This window comes from Lutra lutra, chromosome 10 (assembly GCF_902655055.1).
Source record: "Lutra lutra chromosome 10, mLutLut1.2, whole genome shotgun sequence".
Lineage (NCBI taxonomy): Eukaryota > Metazoa > Chordata > Mammalia > Carnivora > Mustelidae > Lutra > Lutra lutra.
Window position 1 is genome coordinate 110,454,615 of NC_062287.1, and position 17,300 is coordinate 110,471,914.

Here is a 17,300-nt window from a genome sequence, read left to right on the forward strand (position 1 = left end):
TCGCGGTCCGTGGCCAGTTAGAGTCTCTCTAGTTCTCTTTGACGTTAATAAGATGACCGTGATGTTCATCTTAGCGTGTGTGGCGAGTGTTTGAGATTATTTTGTTGGGCTGGCAGACAGGGATAAGAGAGGAGGTAGGAAAGAGCGGAATCCCAGAATAAAGGGGGATGGGCCCTGCTGGGCTGCCGGCTGCCTTGGCCCCTGCAGGCGCGTGCTGCTGAGCCCGTGTGCGTTTCCTCCCCAGCCCCCGCCACGGCCCGAGTACCCATCTCCCTTCTTGAGGAGGGCCCAGATCGTCTGCAGCCACCGCTACTTTGACTACCTGGGGAACTTCATCGCCCTTGGGAACCTCGTGTCCATTTCTGTGAGAGAGGGCTCACCCTCGTGTGGACGTGGGAGGCACCTCGTTGCCCCCTCCCTGACCGTGGCCTTGGCACCCGGGCGCCGGGCCAGGCTGGCGAGCCGCCTCCCCCCTGGCTCTGCAGGTGTTCCTGGTGATAGATGCAGACGTGCTGCCCGAGGACCGAGACGACTTTGTCCTAGGGGTGAGCTCTGGGGACATGTGGCTGGCAGGCGTTCGCCAGGGTGACGGGGAGTCAGCGGGAGCGAGAGGGCACAGCCTCCCCCTCCCTGGGGCCCTTGTGGTGCAGAGCCGCTCCTTGCACTGTGGGGTACCCCCACAGGATGGTGGAAGAGGTGGCCGAGCCCGGGAGGGGCTGGCGCGGCAGAGACGGCAGATGGGGCCGCTGGCGTCTTCCGGCCTTGTGTGGCCCTGGGATGGCAGCTCCCCCACCCAGTTGCTGCTCAGCCCGTTCTCAGCCCTTTCTGGAATGGCGAGCGCCCCTCCTAACGCTACACAGTCTTTTCAAACTCCTTGAGAATGTAAAAACAGTGTTTTCATGTTGAATTTTAAGCAAGACAGCCCCGGTACCCCCACAGTGCTCAGTGCCAGCACTCTAACAAAGCAGGTGTTTCTTATATATATATATATATATATTTATTTATTTTTAAAGATTTTATTTATTTATTTGACACAGAGAGAGAGATCACAAGTAGGCAGAGAGGCAGGCAGAGCGGGAGGGGGAAGCAGGCTCCCCGCCAAGCAGAGAGTATGATTTGGGGCTTGATCCCAGGACCCTGAGATCATGACCTGAGCCGAAGGCAGAGGCTTAACCCACTGAGCCACCCAGGTGCCCCCAAAGCAGGTGTTTTAAAGTTTACTTTGACGAAAGATCTTGTGAACAATTTTTAAACTGAAGAAAGTGAGTAAACGTTCTCTGCTTACATAGGAAAAAGCTTTTATTTGATATACAGCTGACACAGTATGTCGTGCATATTAAACATAGACTAGACTTTATCGTGGCTTCGAAATGGGAAAAATGCCTTTCCTGACCTGACGCTTGAAATTCCTTTGTCTTATCCTTCAAGTCCAGTTCTTAGCTTTCTTATTTCCATTGTATTTCCTTCCTGGATGACACTGGGGGGCTTCTCAGGCACTGGAGAGGCGACTGGTTTTTATTCCTGATGAAGTCAAGTTGGATACAGTTGACTTGTATTTTATCTTCTTTAACAGTAGTGGTTAAGCACGGGGGTCAGCGTGATTGTGAGAGACGTGAATGCCGCGTGGGGGTTTTGGGGTGCCTGTGAAGTTCCATCCTTTTCTGCCCCTTGATAATTGCTCGTGATACGGGGTCAGGAATGCCTTAACGGTGACCTCATCGTGAGTGAGGCAGCATGAAGAATGTGGAGTTTAGGCTGGACAGCGGGGAGAGGTGACTGCAGCGGCCATCTGACCCCATGTGTCCCTCCCATGGCTCTGTGCTCGCTGGGGGAGGGTGCCAGGAGGCTCCCAGTAAGGAGGGAGCCCCTCTGTATTTTACTGACTGGAAGACTATACTTTCAGGGATCATTTCTATAGTTTGTATTTTACTGATTGGCTTCAAAGGGGACAGTGACACAGTGGCCTGTGGTGACCTTTGAAGCTAAGACCTTCTCTGTCCACCCCCCCCCAGCACCAGGGGCTGGGAGGACACTGCTGAGAGCCAGGCACGCCCACCAGGGAGGCCACTGCCCATGTGCGCTGTTAGAGGTTGCCCCGATGTTCCCATGGAGAGTGGCCAGGAGGGGTCAGGACAGAGAACTGGGAGCGTGGGCTCGGGTGGCAGCCGTGGGGAGGGAGAGATGTGGCCACACAGGGGCTGGTGGGGTGGGGTGGCGGGGGTGACCCAGGCCCCGTAGGCCCAGAGGGGATGGAGGGCCAGGAGAGCGGCTGTGCCAGTTGTCACCGAAGCCAGCGTGGGGTACTGGTCACCGAGGGGAGGCTGTGGAGCAGGGAGAGGTGGGGTGCTGGAGACGCCCCGTGGGGGGGGGGCGCGTGGGAGGAACAGCCCCAGGTGCCCCGAGGAGCCAGTGAGGGGCACTCGGGGGCCGGGCTGCCTGTTAGGTCCCTGTCTTCCTCTCAGATTCTCAACTGCGTCTTCATTCTTTACTACCTGCTGGAGTTGCTGCTGAAGGTGTTTGCCCTGGGCCTGCCGGGCTACCTGGCCCATTCCAGCAACGTGTTCGACGGCCTGCTCACCGTCGTCCTGCTGGTAAAGTTGGAGATGGGCCGGGCCGCCGGCCTCCTTGGGTGGGCAGTGTGTTCTCTGCAGCTGGCTCTGCTCTGTGTCCATATCAGGCTGTCCCTCAGGAGTGGAGGCCCCCAGGGATTTGGGCTCCTGCCTCCAGGGACAAGGGGCTTTTTCCCCAGCGTGAGCTGCATGGTGGGCCGCCAGCGGGGGCCGGTAGGAGGCTGGGTTTCCGCGGCATCTGAGCGCGGTGGGGGCAGGCGGCCTCTCCGCCCTCGAGCGGGGCCTGGAAGGAGCCCGGGGTCCTCACCTGCTAACCAGCCCCAGCCACAGACCTAAGGATGGTGAGACCTCGGGGAGGATGGAGGGCGGGGTGGGGGTGGGTCTTGGGCACCCTCCCAGAACCCATTGGAGTGGAGGGTCACGTGTGGTGTGTGTGTCATGGCAGCCATCCTGGTACAGTGTTTATTCGTGTTTGTTGTGGGCCCCTTGGGACAGGAGCAAAGACGGTCAGAAAGAAGGGCCTTCCGTCTGCCCTTGACCTGGGCCTCCGCCAGCCTTTCCGGTATCGTGCCCTCTGGGTGTGCGGGCCGCTGGGTCCCGAGACCTCGGTGTTTTTCTCAGCCACAGGAAGCCCCACGTTTGGAACCAACCCATGGGGACAAGAACGGAGCTCTGACTTCTCCCCAGACTCCTCTGGTGGGGAGCGTGTTACACACGAGCTGTAGAGTTCGATCGAAAGCCGCCTAGATAGGTGTTGCTGTAGCGATGCCTTCTCTTCTTTTGTAATTAAAGGTTTTGGAGATCTCAACTCTGGCTGTGTACCGATTCCCACACCCGGGCTGGTATGTGACTGGAGAGAACCAAGGGAGGCTACAGCAACCAGCGCCCCACCAAGGCCCCAGGGGAGGGTGGCCTGGGTGCCCCGGCCTGCCTGCTCGTGTTGCTCGGCTCCAGGGCGAAGCCCCCGGTGTTAGGAGGGCAGACAGCTGGGCGCTTGGCCAGCTGAGGACTGTGGGAGCCGTCCCCGCCCCCCCCCCGCTCTTGGGGAACAGATCCTAAGTCGCCGTCAGATGACAGCGTTCCCAGAGCTGGGACAGGCCTATAGAGGGCAGCGGGCTCAGCCCCAGAACCAGGATGGAACGGGCGGCCCCATGTGTCCCGGGCTGTGGAGACCTGCATCTTAGGGCTGGGGTGACCCCTGAGCACTGGAATAGGGCTGGAGGCCGTGTGACTGATGTTGCGTGTCCCCTCCCACTCTGGGCTTGGGTTTAGTGCCCTGGAAGTTGGCAGGGACGGGGCTGCTGCACGAGTCCCACTGCCTCCACTTCTGGCCGCAGAGCAGTGCGCTTATCTGGGGCGGGGTCCCAGAGTGCCTCGAAGTGTGGCTTGTGGAGGCTGTCAGGGGGCGTTGCCCAGAACACAGTGGTGCCAGCCAGTGGCCTTGCCGGCCCTGGGCATCCTGGCAGCCCTGGTGTCTTGGCAGGTCTGTGGGCTGCCTTCCTTCTAGTGGAGCAACTGGAAAGTGCTGGAGACGGGGAGTGGGGCCAAGAGACTTGCTTTAGGGTTAGCTGGCCCAGGAAGGGTCTACCTGGGGTAGACAGGTCGGGCTGGACCTGTCCTCAGTGGTGTGGTGGGGCATGGCAGCCGCAGGGCCACCCTCCCTTGTTTCTGAAACACATGCGGGAGTCCCAGGGGAGCGTTGTGCTGGGGAGCGGGTTTCTAGTTGGATGGAAATGAGAGCCCGCTGAGCCCCTGAGTGACACCCAGAGGGGCCCGGTACAGGATGGGGTCACAGGAGAGGGGATGCGGCTCAGGAGCCAGGGTCAGGCAACAGGGACAGGAAATGAGGTCAGAGGATAGGACTGTGGCTAGGGGTCAGAGGTCAGGGGTCAGTGCACCGGCTCAGGGACCAGGTTCCTCCTTGTGCCAGGACCTGAGCTGGGTGTTCCAGCGTTGGGAACCTGAGTGCTCTCCCGGGTAAGACGAGGGGTGTGATAGCCAGTGCCATCTTGGGCTGGCAGGGGTGGCCATCCAGGCTCCGTCCTGTGCCCGTGACAGAGGCCCATCCCCCTGCCCGCCACTTGCTCTCTGCATCTGTCTTTGTCTGAACACATATCTCCCTGTCTCCCTATTGCCGGCGTCTCGAGGCTCTCCCAACCCATGTCCCTTGTGTCTCTCCAGGAAGCCAGAGACGCTGGGCCTGCTGTCGCTGTGGGACATGGCCCGGCTGGTGAACACGCTCATCGTGGTCCGGTTCCTGCGCATTATCCCAAGCCTGAAGGTATGTGGGCAACTGACTACCTGGCTCGCCTCCCTGCCATCCAGCTCCCACTCCTGCATTGCTCTGGAGAGTGGCTGGGCCTGGGCAGGGCCGAACTGAGACCAGGACGGTCCCCCTGGGTACCCTGGTCCCCTTGGGCTGTGTCCCCAGCCATGTACTGCTGCTGGGCAGTGCTGGGGGGCAGTGTGAGCCTGCGAGCGGCCCAGCCCTGCTTGCACGGACCAGGATAGGGAGGGCCGGCACGGGCGGATGGGTGTGGGGCACCTTGGGCAGCCATAGGGATAGCTCTGTGCTCTTTGAGGCCATCGGTGTTTGTGCAGGGTGGGGGCTGGAGCCCTTGGAGCCAGTGTGTTCCTGGGTGTCCTGAGGTTTCCGGAGGCCATTGGTGTGGGCCTTTTGTGGCTTCTGGTACTGAGGGCCAAAGGTTAGATTGGCCCAGGCACTCCCCTCCAGGTCCCCCAGTACAGGAGAGGGCGTGTGATTGGCTGGGTGCCAGGCTACTCGACTCCCAGTCCTGGTGGCTCGTGACTGTCTGTAGGCCTCATCGTCTCCTCATGTATCCACCGGGAGGGACACCAGCCTTGAGGGGAGGGGAGCTCGGTGAGCAGGGCCTTTGGGCCTGGAGCCCGCCCAGCACAGAGGTAGGGTTTGCTCCTCCTGTCCGTTTTCCCAAGAATTTTTTTGGAGAGAGGAAACCAAGGACATCAGAGACCTTTCTGTGTGTCCAGGTCCTTCCCCCCGGCTCGTCTGTCCTTCCTGGGAAGCTGCCCACCTGTGCCATTGGGGGCTCCCTGTTAGCTAGTGGGCTCTCCCGTCGCAAGGTGGCCTGGCGGCCCTGGATGTGGATGGGGGCACTGTGCCCGGTGGTCGCGCACGCCACACCCACATGTGGTCACACATAAGCACGCACAAACGCACACGCCTACCCACATTTTCATGACGGCACGCACCTGTAACCGTGCGGACATGAGCACACCTGTAGTGTCACCACCGACTCCAGCCACATGCACATGCTGAACACGCACGCGACCGTGTGCGCAGTCTCACGTGTACACACAGGCAGAATGTACACGCACGCTGCTGTGCCCACACACTACATACACACGCACGCACATGGCTGTATGCACACACAGTGACCCGTACGCCCACGAGCACGCGTCCACACGCTGGTTCTGGGTGTCGGTATCTCTGGTTACAGGCTGACGGAAAAGCCATTCTGTGGGGTTCAGGTTCCCGTGTCCAGGGAGCAGCCCTCTATAGCCGGGGTGCCTGGCTGGGTGTCAGCCCCTTCCCAGGCCTGACCGCGGGTGAGCTGCAGACCTCAGGTCTGCACTTCTTTGGAGTCTCTGGACCCGAGAGGTGCTAACCCAGCCTTCGTGGGTGCTCGGCAGCGTGACCTGAGCTCCCGCGCGTGCGGGCTTTGCCGAAGGGACTGGGATTGAGACCGTCTGCGCCTGTGTCGATGGTGGTGTCTGTGTGTATGGTGTCTGTGAGCATGTACGGTGTGTGTCTGTGCCTCTAGATGGATGGATGTGGGTGTGTGAGTATGTGGCCGTGTTTATGGGGGGCGGTGGGGTGCACGTCTGGGCGTGTGTGCAGGTGGAGGGCTGTGGGGTGCGCCTACATGTGTGAACGGGCGGGCGGCTGACGGGCGTATGCGTACGGGTGTGTGGGTTGTTAGTTCACTGGTGCTTTTCCGGGTCAGGGTCAGGGTAGTGGGCAGGGTTGGTGTCCCCTCAGTGGGGCCAGGAAGAATAGGACCTGCTGTACTTCTGTCCTCAGCTAATGGCTGTGGTGGCCAGTACCGTCCTGGACCTGGTCAGAAACATGCGGGCTTTTGGCGGGATCCTGGTGGTGAGTCTGGCCGGCGGGCTCTGGCCAGCGGGGGGTGCGGCACGAGCGGAGCCGCCTGTGGGTTCCGGTGAGTCTGAGCGAGGCTGGCTGGCCACTCTGGAGGAAGGAGGGCCCTGTGTTAGGGGTGGCTTTAAGGCTGCGTCAGCCCGGGAGGCCAGAGCGTTCCCTGGACCCTGGGGCTGGTCCTGACCACGTTGCCGTTCCCTGCCGGAGGTGCGTCGGTCACTTTTTATTCCCCATGCGTGTTGATCGCAGGCCATACTAGGACACTGATTTTGAAAAGTGTGAGAGGCATTAGGGATCCCCGAGGCCCACGTAGACCCCAGATGGGGCTTTGGTCAGCCCTCCCTGCGCAGTGGGATCTCAGGAACTTCCAGCCGTGGTGGCTGAGGACAAACCACGGCATCCCCCCAGCTCCAGACCGAGCCTTGCCACTGAGCTGCTGTTGCCTCTGCCCTGTCACCCCGCCCAGGGGGACCCCTGGTGCTGCTCTAGGCGTGAAGCCCCACAAAGGAGATGGAGGTCTGGAAGGGACTGGATTAGCCCGGCGCCCGTGCCCCTTCGTTTTCCCCTGGCACGTTGGGGCTGGGTGGGGACAGGTCGGGGGCCACTGGTAGCCTCTTCTCTCTGCGGCGTGAGACTGCTGGTTTCCTTGCACGTCACCTCCTGGGGAAGCTTGGCCAGTTCCTACCTGCCCCTCCCTGGAACCTCTTCCCCTAAGACCACCCAGAGTAGGGGCCCTTCTCACCTCTCTTCCTGCCACACCTGTCCTGGAGAAGGGGCGGACAGCCTTGCTTCCGTGGCCCCTGGGTCTTTCCTCCTGGCCCCCATTGCTCTCTGGCTCGCCTGGTGGTGGCGGCTCCTCCCTCCTTCCCTCTGGGGCTGGAGAGGGTACTCAGGAGGAGAAGCCCCAGCGTTCCCTTGGGGGGGCGGGGCGGGGCACAGCATCGAGGGCTGGGAACACGCTGCCCTGTGGGTCTTCCTGCGGGGGGCGCTGAGCAGGCCCGGCCCGCCCCCCAGGTGGTGTACTACGTCTTCGCCATTCTGGGCATCAGCCTGTTCCGCGGCGTCATCGTGGCTCCTGGAAACGGCAGGTGAGGTGGGGCCTGAACTTCCCAAGGGGAGAAGTGCCTCTTGTGGGGGCGGAGGGGCGTGAGGCGGGGTGGCAGTGTGGGGGAGGGCTCCCCGGGAGCAGGGGTCTCTCCTAGTTCCTCCTCCTTTGTCTCCCCTCCTTCCCCGCCCTGCCAGATGCCCTCACCCAGCATCTCTACCAAGTGTTTCTGAAGCCTTGTGGCGGCTCCCACCCCTGCACACCCCAGGCCAGGCCACACACTGGTGGAGGGGGCCCCGGAGCCAGACTTGGATCCCGCTGTCCCGAAGCTCCGTTTCCCACGCACGTCTGCAGCTCTTGGCTCCTGGCTGCTCTCACAGCACCTCCGGACGGGGGCCTCCTTTGCTCTCCGGCTTCTCCGGGCCCAGAGGGCTTCCAGCTGGGCAGGGGCTCAGGCAGGGCTGGGGTGCTGCGTGGTCCGTGCCTCAGTCCCCACCCCTGACCCAGCTTGCCGTGTACCCGCAGCCTGAGCCCTGACAACAGCTCGGCACCCTGCGGAAGCTTCGAGCAGCTGGAGTACTGGCCCAACAACTTTGATGACTTTGCGGTGAGCCCTGCACCCCCTGGTCCTTGGCGCCCTCGCCCTCCCGTCGCCCTGTCCTGGCCCCGCCGGACCCCGTGTCTGCCGCCCTGCAGGCCGCCCTCATCACCCTGTGGAACGTGATGGTGGTGAACAACTGGCAGGTGTTCCTGGAGGCCTATCGGCGCTACTCGGGCCCGTGAGCCGCCCCGCCCCGCGCAGTGCGACCCCGGCCTGCATGGCCCCACCCTCTTCTCTGCTCAGTGTGACCCCAGCCAGCAGGGCCCTGCCCCATCTCTGTGCAGTATGACCCGGGCCAGCAAGGCTCTGCCCTGTCCCCACGCAGTGTGACCCTGGCCGGCACGCCCCTGCGCCATCCCTGTGCAGTATGACCCTGGCCGGCATGGCCCTGCCCTGTTCCCGCGCAGTGTGACCCCGGCCGGCACACCTCTGCGCTGTCCCTGCGCAGTGCGACCCCGGCCTGCAGGGCCCTGCCCCATCCCTGTGCAGTATGACCCTGGCCGGCATGGCCCTGCCCTGTTCCCACGCAGTGTGACCCCGGCCGGCACACCTCTGCGCTGTCCCTGCGCAGTGTGACCCCGGCCGGCATGGCCCCACCCTCTCCTCTGCTCAGTGTGACCCCGGCCTGCATGGCCCTGCCCCATCTCTGTGCAGTATGACCCGGGCCAGCAAGGCTCTGCCCTGTCCCCACGCAGTGTGACCCTGGCCGGCACGCCCCTGCGCCATCCCTGTGCAGTATGACCCTGGCCGGCATGGCCCTGCCCTGTTCCCGCGCAGTGTGACCCTGGCCGGCACGCCCCTGCGCCATCCCTGTGCAGTATGACCCTGGCCGGCATGGCCCTGCCCTGTTCCCGCGCAGTGTGACCCTGGCCGGCACGCCCCTGCGCCATCCCTGTGCAGTATGACCCTGGCCGGCATGGCCCTGCCCTGTTCCCGCGCAGTGTGACCCCGGCCGGCACACCTCTGCGCTGTCCCTGCGCAGTGTGACCCCGGCTGGCATGGCCCCGCCCTCTCCCCTGCACAGTGTGACCCTGGCCCGCACAACCCCGCCCTGTCTCCGTGCAGTGGGACCCCAGCCGGCATGCCCCTGTCCCCTGTCCCATTGGCACCGCTCCCGGTGGCCCACCTCTGGCATTCTTGTCTCCATAGGTGGTCGAAGATCTACTTTGTGTTGTGGTGGCTGGTGTCGTCTGTCATCTGGGTCAACCTGTTTTTGGCTCTGATCCTGGAGGTATCGGAGATCCCTGCCCAGGCTGTCTCATGGGTTGCTGACTTGCCACAGACAGCTTGAGGCTGTTGGCCAGGCCCGTCCATAATGGGGCGGGAAGGGGGCTGTGCTGGGTCCTGGCTTGGTGCTGCTTGAGCTGGCTGCTGGGAGCCTCTTAGAATGTCCTTGACATTGGGCCTGTGGGGGTTTCAGCCTGTGGGTGGGGCTGGGGGAGACCTATCAGGCATCTGGCTCCTGCAGGAGTGGGTGGCCGTGTCGGGCCCTGGATCCCAGCGTCTGGGAGGGGCTTGGATCCCTGCAGTGGATGCCTGGCCCACACTGGAGGGGAAAAGGCTGGGTCACACGGGGCTTACACCCACTGGCCCCCCTGTTCTCCTGCTTGCCAGAATTTTCTTCACAAGTGGGACCGCCGCAGTCACCTGCAGTCCCTCGCTGGGGACCCGGACAGCACCTATCAGATGAGTGCAGAGCTCTTGTTCAGGTGTGTGGGTCAGGAAGGGTCTCTGGGGAGGGGAGGAAGGGAGGGCGAGGCAGGGAATGGGTAGGGGGGTGTCCTCTGTGACAGCAGCATTCCTCCTGCCAGTTCTGCATTGGGACCAGGGTCTGGGCTTCTTGTTCTCCTGGCGCTGGGGCTGGGACCTCTGTCTTGCTCTCCGATGAAGTTGTTTAAGACAGCATTCTCCGGTTGTCAGTCTCCAGGGGATGCTGTTGGGGGGGGTGGCCCTTACCTTCCCGCGGTGCAGGACAGTGGGATCGCCCAGAGAGCTGCGGCCATGCCTTCCCTCCCTGCACCTGCGCTGTGTCGTCGCAGCCCCTCTGCACCGGCACTGGCCAGCCTGGAGGGCCACCCCCACCCCCTGGCCTCCAACCCCGGGCTTTTAGGGACGCCCCGCATACGTCCTGGAGATGGATCTAAGTCCCCATGCTCACTTGGGCACGTGTCTGATGATTCCTAAATGAGGAGCAGGGCGGCCCACCCTCCTGGAGCTCCCTGCACATCTCCCCGATTCCCCAGGGAGGTCCTGGAGGAGCCGACCGAGGACGAGCTCACGGAGAAGCTGAGCCACCACCCGCACCTGCGGCTGTGCAGGTGACGTCCAGGTGCGCCGTCCCAGAGAGGGCGGCGGGGGGCCCTGTGGCCTCAGGACCGACGCCTTGTGGGAGGAGGTGGAGGCCGCCCTGAAGGAGAGGAAGGAAAGACTTTCCATCAGATGGACTAACGGACAGATGGACGGACGGAACTCCACCACCCACCCTAGGCTGGGGCTGAGAGCAGAGGCCCCGGGTCACTGCTGATCCGAACCACTAACCACCACCAGCTTTTCTTGGTGGCACCCGAGTGGGCTGCTTGAACTTTGTGTGGCGTCTGGGCCACGCTGCTCTCTTCGTAAGCTGGCTTCGGCAGGACTTCGGCTTCTCTGAGTCCTGGAAGAGGGTGACTCCTCAGGGACTCTCAAGACTGAGCAGTGGGAAGCAGCGGCCTTCCTTCCAGAGCCTGTGATTTCCGTGGTGCCTTCACTGCTGGTGGCTTTCGGGTACCAGAGGCCCATCTGGGGCCCGTGCAGGCCAGCCAGCAGCTTCCCAGGGCATTAGGTTTGGGATCCTGGTGGTTTTACATGAGGAGGATCTTAACCATTTTATTATTTAACAGTTCGTGTGAGTGTGATTGGGTGTATTTCTTTATGGGTCAGAATGCCAATAATTTTTATCCTGAAGTCTTGCAAAGAGTGAGGTTGTCATTCTTTACTGGGACACAACTCTGTTCCTGCTTCTCTGGAACAGGGTGGCCAGGTGAGGTGGTTCAGGTTGTGCACTACAAACCTGGCTGCAGGGGTGTGTCCAGCCACTGGGACATCTCCCCATGGTGAGGGCTCTCTTCTTCTAATTTGTGTAAAAGCCCGTATGAGCCAGTGGTGGCTCTCCTTTATGTGTCCACAGGGATGTGGCAGAAGAGGCTAGTAGGTCGGGGAGGAGGGAAAGTGAGCGATGTGTGGCTGGCCACTTTGTCCCTTGAGCCACCCTGGGTTTGGACTAACATATGGTTTTCTCATTTCAAGGGCCAACTCGAGTGATGGGTGGGAGCTGCTGGAGATCTGCGGAGAAGGACTGGAGTCCTTGCGGACAGTAACACTGGGAGTGGTTAGCGGTGTCTGCTGTGGGTGCTGACCCCTTGGGGGCGGGGGGACGAGAGCATGGGTGCAGACTCCACGGCGGGGGGCGATTGCCTCCGTCTTCCCAGCTGGTCTGGGAAATGGGATTAGAGGAAAGTAACTAGAAAAAGGAGCTTCTAAGATGTCCAGAAACCTCAGTGCTCTAGGGGCTATGTTTCAGGGGCCCAAGAACATCGTAGTTTCTGATCTTGGAGTTGGTCTGAGATCTGGCTCCTTGACGTTGCTGCCCCTCAGGTTTGGGGGCTCTTTGGGCGCAGTGAGGACTCTCCCAGACCTGTCCCCTCTGCAGGCTGCCTTCTGGGAGAGCTGGTTTTGGACGGGGGCACCTTGTGGAGCAGTGGGTTAGAAGTGTGCCCCCAGCCTGTCTTGGCAGAGCCTCGCTGGCCCTGGGGACGAGGGTGAGGCCCCTGGTCAGCTGCTGTGCGCACCTGCGGTGGGGTCATTCCTCCGCCCCTGCCCTGAGGTCTGAGCGCCATCTGGTGGCAGGATCTGGTTCACATTTAATGCAAGCTGGACCCCATGACCCTCAGCGGGAGCTCACGGCTTTCCCCGGGCCAGCTGGAGGCCGGGAGCCTAGCCTCACTGTCTGGGCCGCAGGCTTGGCCACCTGCAGGAGCTCGTTCCAGTGGCTGCTTGCCAGGTGGGATGTCACGTTCTCTGCCCTGCCTTGTGCAGGTCCCTAAAGGTCTGCCTTCCTGTTTCCTGGCTTGTGTGCAGAGAAGTCCCCTCTGATCGTTACCGTCACATGGCGCCGAGTTCTGGATGACCCACTTTGGACTCTGGCACACCGTGCTGTTCCGAGGCTGACGCTGCCCTCAGGATGGGGTGACCGGTGCTGGGGCCATTGGGCTGGTGTCTTCTGACCACAAGCTGGTGTCTCTGGGATGCTCTGGGTCAGGGGCACTGACTGTCCCATCTGTCAGTTTCAAATGGCATCGGCCGCCAGGCCTTTGTCCCACTGAGAATCGGGGCTGACTTCACAGCTGAGCTGGGGCTCGGTTTTGGTTAAGGGGAGCAGGGCTGGTGGGGGTCTCCTGGTCTGCAGTGGTCCCAGTGCCCCGCCCCACCATCCTGTCCCCAGCTTGGGTGCTGCACTGGGTAAAACCCATTTGAGAAAGGGCATGTGCTTATGTGTCTCAGATGAGCCCTTGCAGCTCTGGTGGGGCTCGTGGTTTTTGTGGCTGTGGGGGCTCGGGCCCACTAGCCCCTGGAGTCCCCCAGGGCCATGCAGGTGTCTGGGACACTTGGAGTGGTATCACTGCCCCGGGGAGGTGGGAGGACGCAGGAGCAGGAAGCCGCTGTGCCCAGGGGAGCCCTGTGGCTCTGGTTAGGCTCTGAGGAGGGCCCTCTGTGTCCGCAGGCTGGGGAGCCCTGGGCTGGGTGTCAGCGAGAAGCGCCATGGAGGCAGCTGGCCTGGTGGAGGGGGGCAGGCCCAGGGGGAGAAGGGCACAGGCTGGGGTGCCCGCTGGGGAGGGGCCATGGGTGGGGCAGGGTGGTGTGGGTGCCTGTGGGCTCAGAGCCGCACACACCAAATAGCAGGGCCTTAGCTCCTAATCATTGATGGCCCTGGAGTGTGGGCGACGCTGGGACCTGGGTGGGCACCCAAGCCACAGCCTGCCTAGGAGGCCTGGGTCCTGCCTAGCAACAACTTGCAGCCTCCACGTTTTGGGGGGGGGCGGGTGGGTGTCTCACGTCCCGCCTGCCCGGCTCAGGGCCATCAGCTGCCCCGGGCCCCTGAAGGTGAGCTGCTTCCAGGTCCTGCACTGACCAGGAGGACTGCGAAGCTCTCGTGCTGAGCTTCCCCGTGGAGGCCCCTGCCCTCTCTGGGGAGCTCTGGAAGGACACAGTTGCCATTTCTGGGGGGGGGGGGGTGGAGGGGGCAGGCAGAGCAGAAGTTGTCTCCTGTTTAACAACGGCACGGAGGGAGCCGCGACTCAGGAAGAAGTTGCAAGTAGAGCTTTCTTCCGGAGTCAGTGGAGGGGAAGCTGTGGTTCCGGTGCCTTTCACCCTCCCTGCTTCAGGGAGGGCCTCCCGCAGACGGCCGCGCGGGGACCGGGTCGCCGTGGGTTCCTGCCGGCCGGCGCTCACTGGGTTCATGGCTGTTCTGAGCCTCCAGTCTGGTCCTCGGGCCCCCAGGGTCACCAGTAATCTTCCCAGACAGGTGACCTCGGCACTGGTGAAGGCCGCGCAGTGATTGTGTGGGAAGGTCCCCAGGCTGGATTTGCTCAGGGTGTCCTCACGCGCTTGATTCTGCGGCTTTTGCAGGAGTAGCCCAGGAGCGCATCCTGGCGGGCGGTGTGAAATTTCCGTTTGCCCCGTGGCTGTGCCTTCCCTGTCACTTGGTGGCGGCAGCGGCTGCTGGGCTGCCCAGCCTCAAGCTGCTCCTTCTCCCTTTGTGACGAAGGGGGTGCTTTGAAGCTCTGAGCATCCACCAACCCAGCTTCGCCTCGTTCCTCCTCCTCCCGCATTCCTCTGCGCGCACCCCGCTTCCTTCTGCTTGGTGGGCCGTGTGGAGGCTGTTGCTGGATTTTACTTAATGCCCAGATTCTCCCTCAGCCAGTGGGAACCGCTTCTTCTGGCTTTCGTGTCTGTTTGCCGTCTTTTGAGCGCTGCTTTGCTTTGGGGCCTGAAAAGATGTTCCGGGTTCGTTTTGCGTCTTCTCCGGCCCAGCTCCGGCAGCAGCCGTTGCTCCAAGGGGCCCTGCTCCTTTCGGCAGGAATAGCGTCGAGGAACCAAGATGTAGGTGTGAGCTGTGCCTCCTGCTATTGGGGTATCGCTGTATGCAGGTTCTCTTGGTACATGGAGCTAGGGAAAGTGTGAGTGCATCTGTCCATGTGACTGTCTGTTCGTCTCTCCATCCATCTCTTGGTTCGTCTATCTGTCCCAACTGTCCATATGTCCATCCGTCTTATGGTCCATCATCCATCCTTCCATCTATCCATCTGTCCTTTGGTGTGTGTGTCCATCTGTCCATCCATTCATCCGTCTGTCCATCCATCCATCTATCCATGCATTGGTCCATCCGTTCTTCCATCTGACCATCCGTCCATCCTTCATCCGTCCATCCATCTATCCGCCCATCCATCCATCCGTCCGTCCATCCATCCGTCCATCCATCCATCCATCTGCATCCATCTGTCCATCCATCCATCCGTTCATCCATCTGTCCATCCGTCCGTCCATTCATTCTTCCATCCATCCATCCATCTGTCCATCCATCTGTCCGTCCGTCCATCCATCCATTCATTCATCCACCCATCCATCCATCCAGTCTATTAATAGCTATGAGATCACGCTAATACCTCCATTTTCAAATCAACACCACAGGGTGTGTCTGGTTTTCTCTCTGCAGGTTTGTAAGCCCTTTATTTCTGAATGGTTCCCGTCCATCTGTGCACTCACTTGATTAGTTCTGTAAATACTCCTCTCCCATTGCCGCTGCCACCTCCTCCCCAAAGAGACCCCCTCCTCGCCCCATGTGGGTGCCCTTCAGATGCCCTCCAACCACAGACCTGCGGGAAAGAGCTTTCTAGATGGAGATGGTACTGGCAGGCTTTTTCAAACTGGGAATAGTAAAATTAGAATCTGGCCAGCTCATTAAAACCAAGTAAGTTAAAAAAGTAAACATTAGAAGAAATATTTCTATTTTTTAAAAAGATTTTACTTATTTATTTGACAGAGATCACAAGTAGGCAGAGGCAGGCAGAGAGAGAGAGGGAAGCAGGCTCCCTGCTGAGCAGAGAGCCCAATTCGGGACTTGATTCTAGGACCCTGGGATCATGACCTGAGCCGAAGGCAGAGGCTTTAACCCACTGAGCCACCCAGGCGCCCAATGTTTCTCTATTCACAAATAACATGATTGCCCAAATAGAAAGGCTAAAATCATTGAACACTAAGAATTCAGCAAAACAGCTTGCTGTAAGAGTAATACACTGAAATCAGCTGCTTTTTGAAACACGAGCAACAAAATCATAAGTCTCCTTTAAAAGATACCAAAAAAGGTACTATGGTACTATCTACCCAAGAGTAAAACCTTCGGGGTCCTTAAAGATACACTGAACGTGGGATATTCAAGGTCTGCATACAGGAAACTGTAAAATGTCGTTCAAGTCTAGGGCTGTGGACTCTTGCGAGGGGCACACGCTGGGTCTCGTTACCACCCGATTGCGGCTCTGTGGGCCCAGCTGCGCTGGCGCTCTTCACGGTGGGGCAGGGGCTGTGCCCCACCTGGGTTCTCTGGGAAGAGCCCTTGCCTACGCTCGTTCGGGTCATCAGCCAGAGTCTGTTTCCGAGGCAAGAGGGCTGAGGCTGTAGGTAATAGCACTTGGCGTGACCCCATTTCCTCGTTGGCTGTCCACGGAGGGTGGCTCTTAGGAATTGGAGGCTGCCTGCGTCCCCAGCCCCACAGCCTCCAAACCTCACTCAACAACAGAGGACCTGCTGTGAGTCCAGTCTCTCCCCCTTCGCGCCTCTTCTCCAGGAAGAGCCCCGACCCCTCACACACTCACCAGATTAGGTCAGGCTCACCAGCTGCTCTCCCTTGAAGTCAGTGGTGTCGCAGATCAGCACCCAACCCTAGGGGTGAGTCACGGGTCCACCCACACCCAATGGGAGGAGCACGTACAGGGCTGAGGGTCACGAGGGGGTCATATCAGAATTCTGCTTACCGCAGCTGCCCTGTTCATGGCTGGAAAGCGTTGATATTGTCAACATGCCCGTTTCCCCCCAATTAATCCGTGGACCTGTTAAAATTCTAAACAATGCTAATTTTTTTTGACAAAGTTTGAGAAGCCGATTGGAAAATTTACATGAAACTGAACGTGCAGAAATAGCCATGTTGCTTCTATAGGACAGTATGGTTGAGGCCCAGGGCACCTGGCTGGCTCAGTGGCTTAAAGCCTCTGCCTTTGGCTCAGGTCATGATCTCAGGGTCCTGGGATCGAGCCCCGCATCGGGCTCTCTGCTCAGTGGAGAGCCTGCTTCTCCCTACTTGTGATCTCTGTCTCTGTCAAATAAATAAATAAAATCTTTAAAAAAATGTGGTTGAGGACCTTTGCCAGTGTTCCGGACTCACTGTGAAGCTATGGTGACCAGGACAGCCTGACTCTGGTGTGGGGGCCAATGGAGGGAGGGAATGAAGAGCACAGAGATGCCAGCAGCAAGGGGCTGGGGCAGCTGGGAGGCCCGTGCACCCCTGGGGGCTGGAGTGGCCTCAGTTGGTGTCTGCTGGGCCGGCAGGTGCAGAGCCGTGGTGGCCGTGGCTGGGCTGGCAGCTGGATGGGGTCCAGGGACCTGGGCGGGGTCTGCGGCCGGGACCTGGGAGCAGGGTCTCAGCAAGCGGTCCGGGGCCTTTCATGTGGTCTTGTCCGCTTGGCACAGCAGGGAGGAATCCTGTCTTTCACCGAAACAGCCAGGTTTTGGTTTTCTGCCTCAGAGATAATTGGTGGTTCTTATTATTAAAAGGTTAGAACAATCTTTTTTTTTTTTTTTTTTTTTTTTAAAGTGGAAGGCAGGCACACTGTGCTGCTCTTAAATTTTAAGAAG

At 60.4% G+C, this 17,300-nt stretch overlaps 1 protein-coding gene and 1 pseudogene across 6 annotated transcripts in view; both read left to right on the top strand.

The window, feature by feature from the left end:
• Window positions 1-17,300, top strand: part of TPCN2 (two pore segment channel 2) — a 37,174-nt gene that overhangs the window by 16,334 nt on the left and 3,540 nt on the right. For 4 of the 6 annotated variants that reach the window (XR_007120955.1, XR_007120953.1, XR_007120954.1 and 1 more), the window contains 11 exons: window positions 245-364; window positions 486-545; window positions 2,463-2,591; window positions 3,363-3,412; window positions 4,752-4,851; window positions 6,634-6,705; window positions 7,726-7,799; window positions 8,282-8,363; window positions 8,453-8,535; window positions 9,507-9,588; window positions 9,972-10,066. Coding sequence is in view for 2 of the 6 variants with exons in the window: in XM_047691700.1 (XP_047547656.1) it covers window positions 245-364; window positions 486-545; window positions 2,463-2,591; window positions 3,363-3,412; window positions 4,752-4,851; window positions 6,634-6,705; window positions 7,726-7,799; window positions 8,282-8,363; window positions 8,453-8,535; window positions 9,507-9,588; window positions 9,972-10,066; window positions 10,601-10,679 (1,026 nt within the window). In the remaining 4 variants the exon portion in view is untranslated. Of the gene's footprint in view, window positions 1-244; window positions 365-485; window positions 546-2,462; window positions 2,592-3,362; window positions 3,413-4,751; window positions 4,852-6,633; window positions 6,706-7,725; window positions 7,800-7,953; window positions 8,113-8,281; window positions 8,364-8,452; window positions 8,536-9,506; window positions 9,589-9,971; window positions 10,067-10,600; window positions 11,301-17,300 lie in introns of those variants that run through there. The other 2 variants (XM_047691700.1, XM_047691701.1) reach the window with 2 other exon arrangements.
• On the top strand, window positions 1,888-1,971 carry LOC125080327 (uncharacterized; annotated as a pseudogene).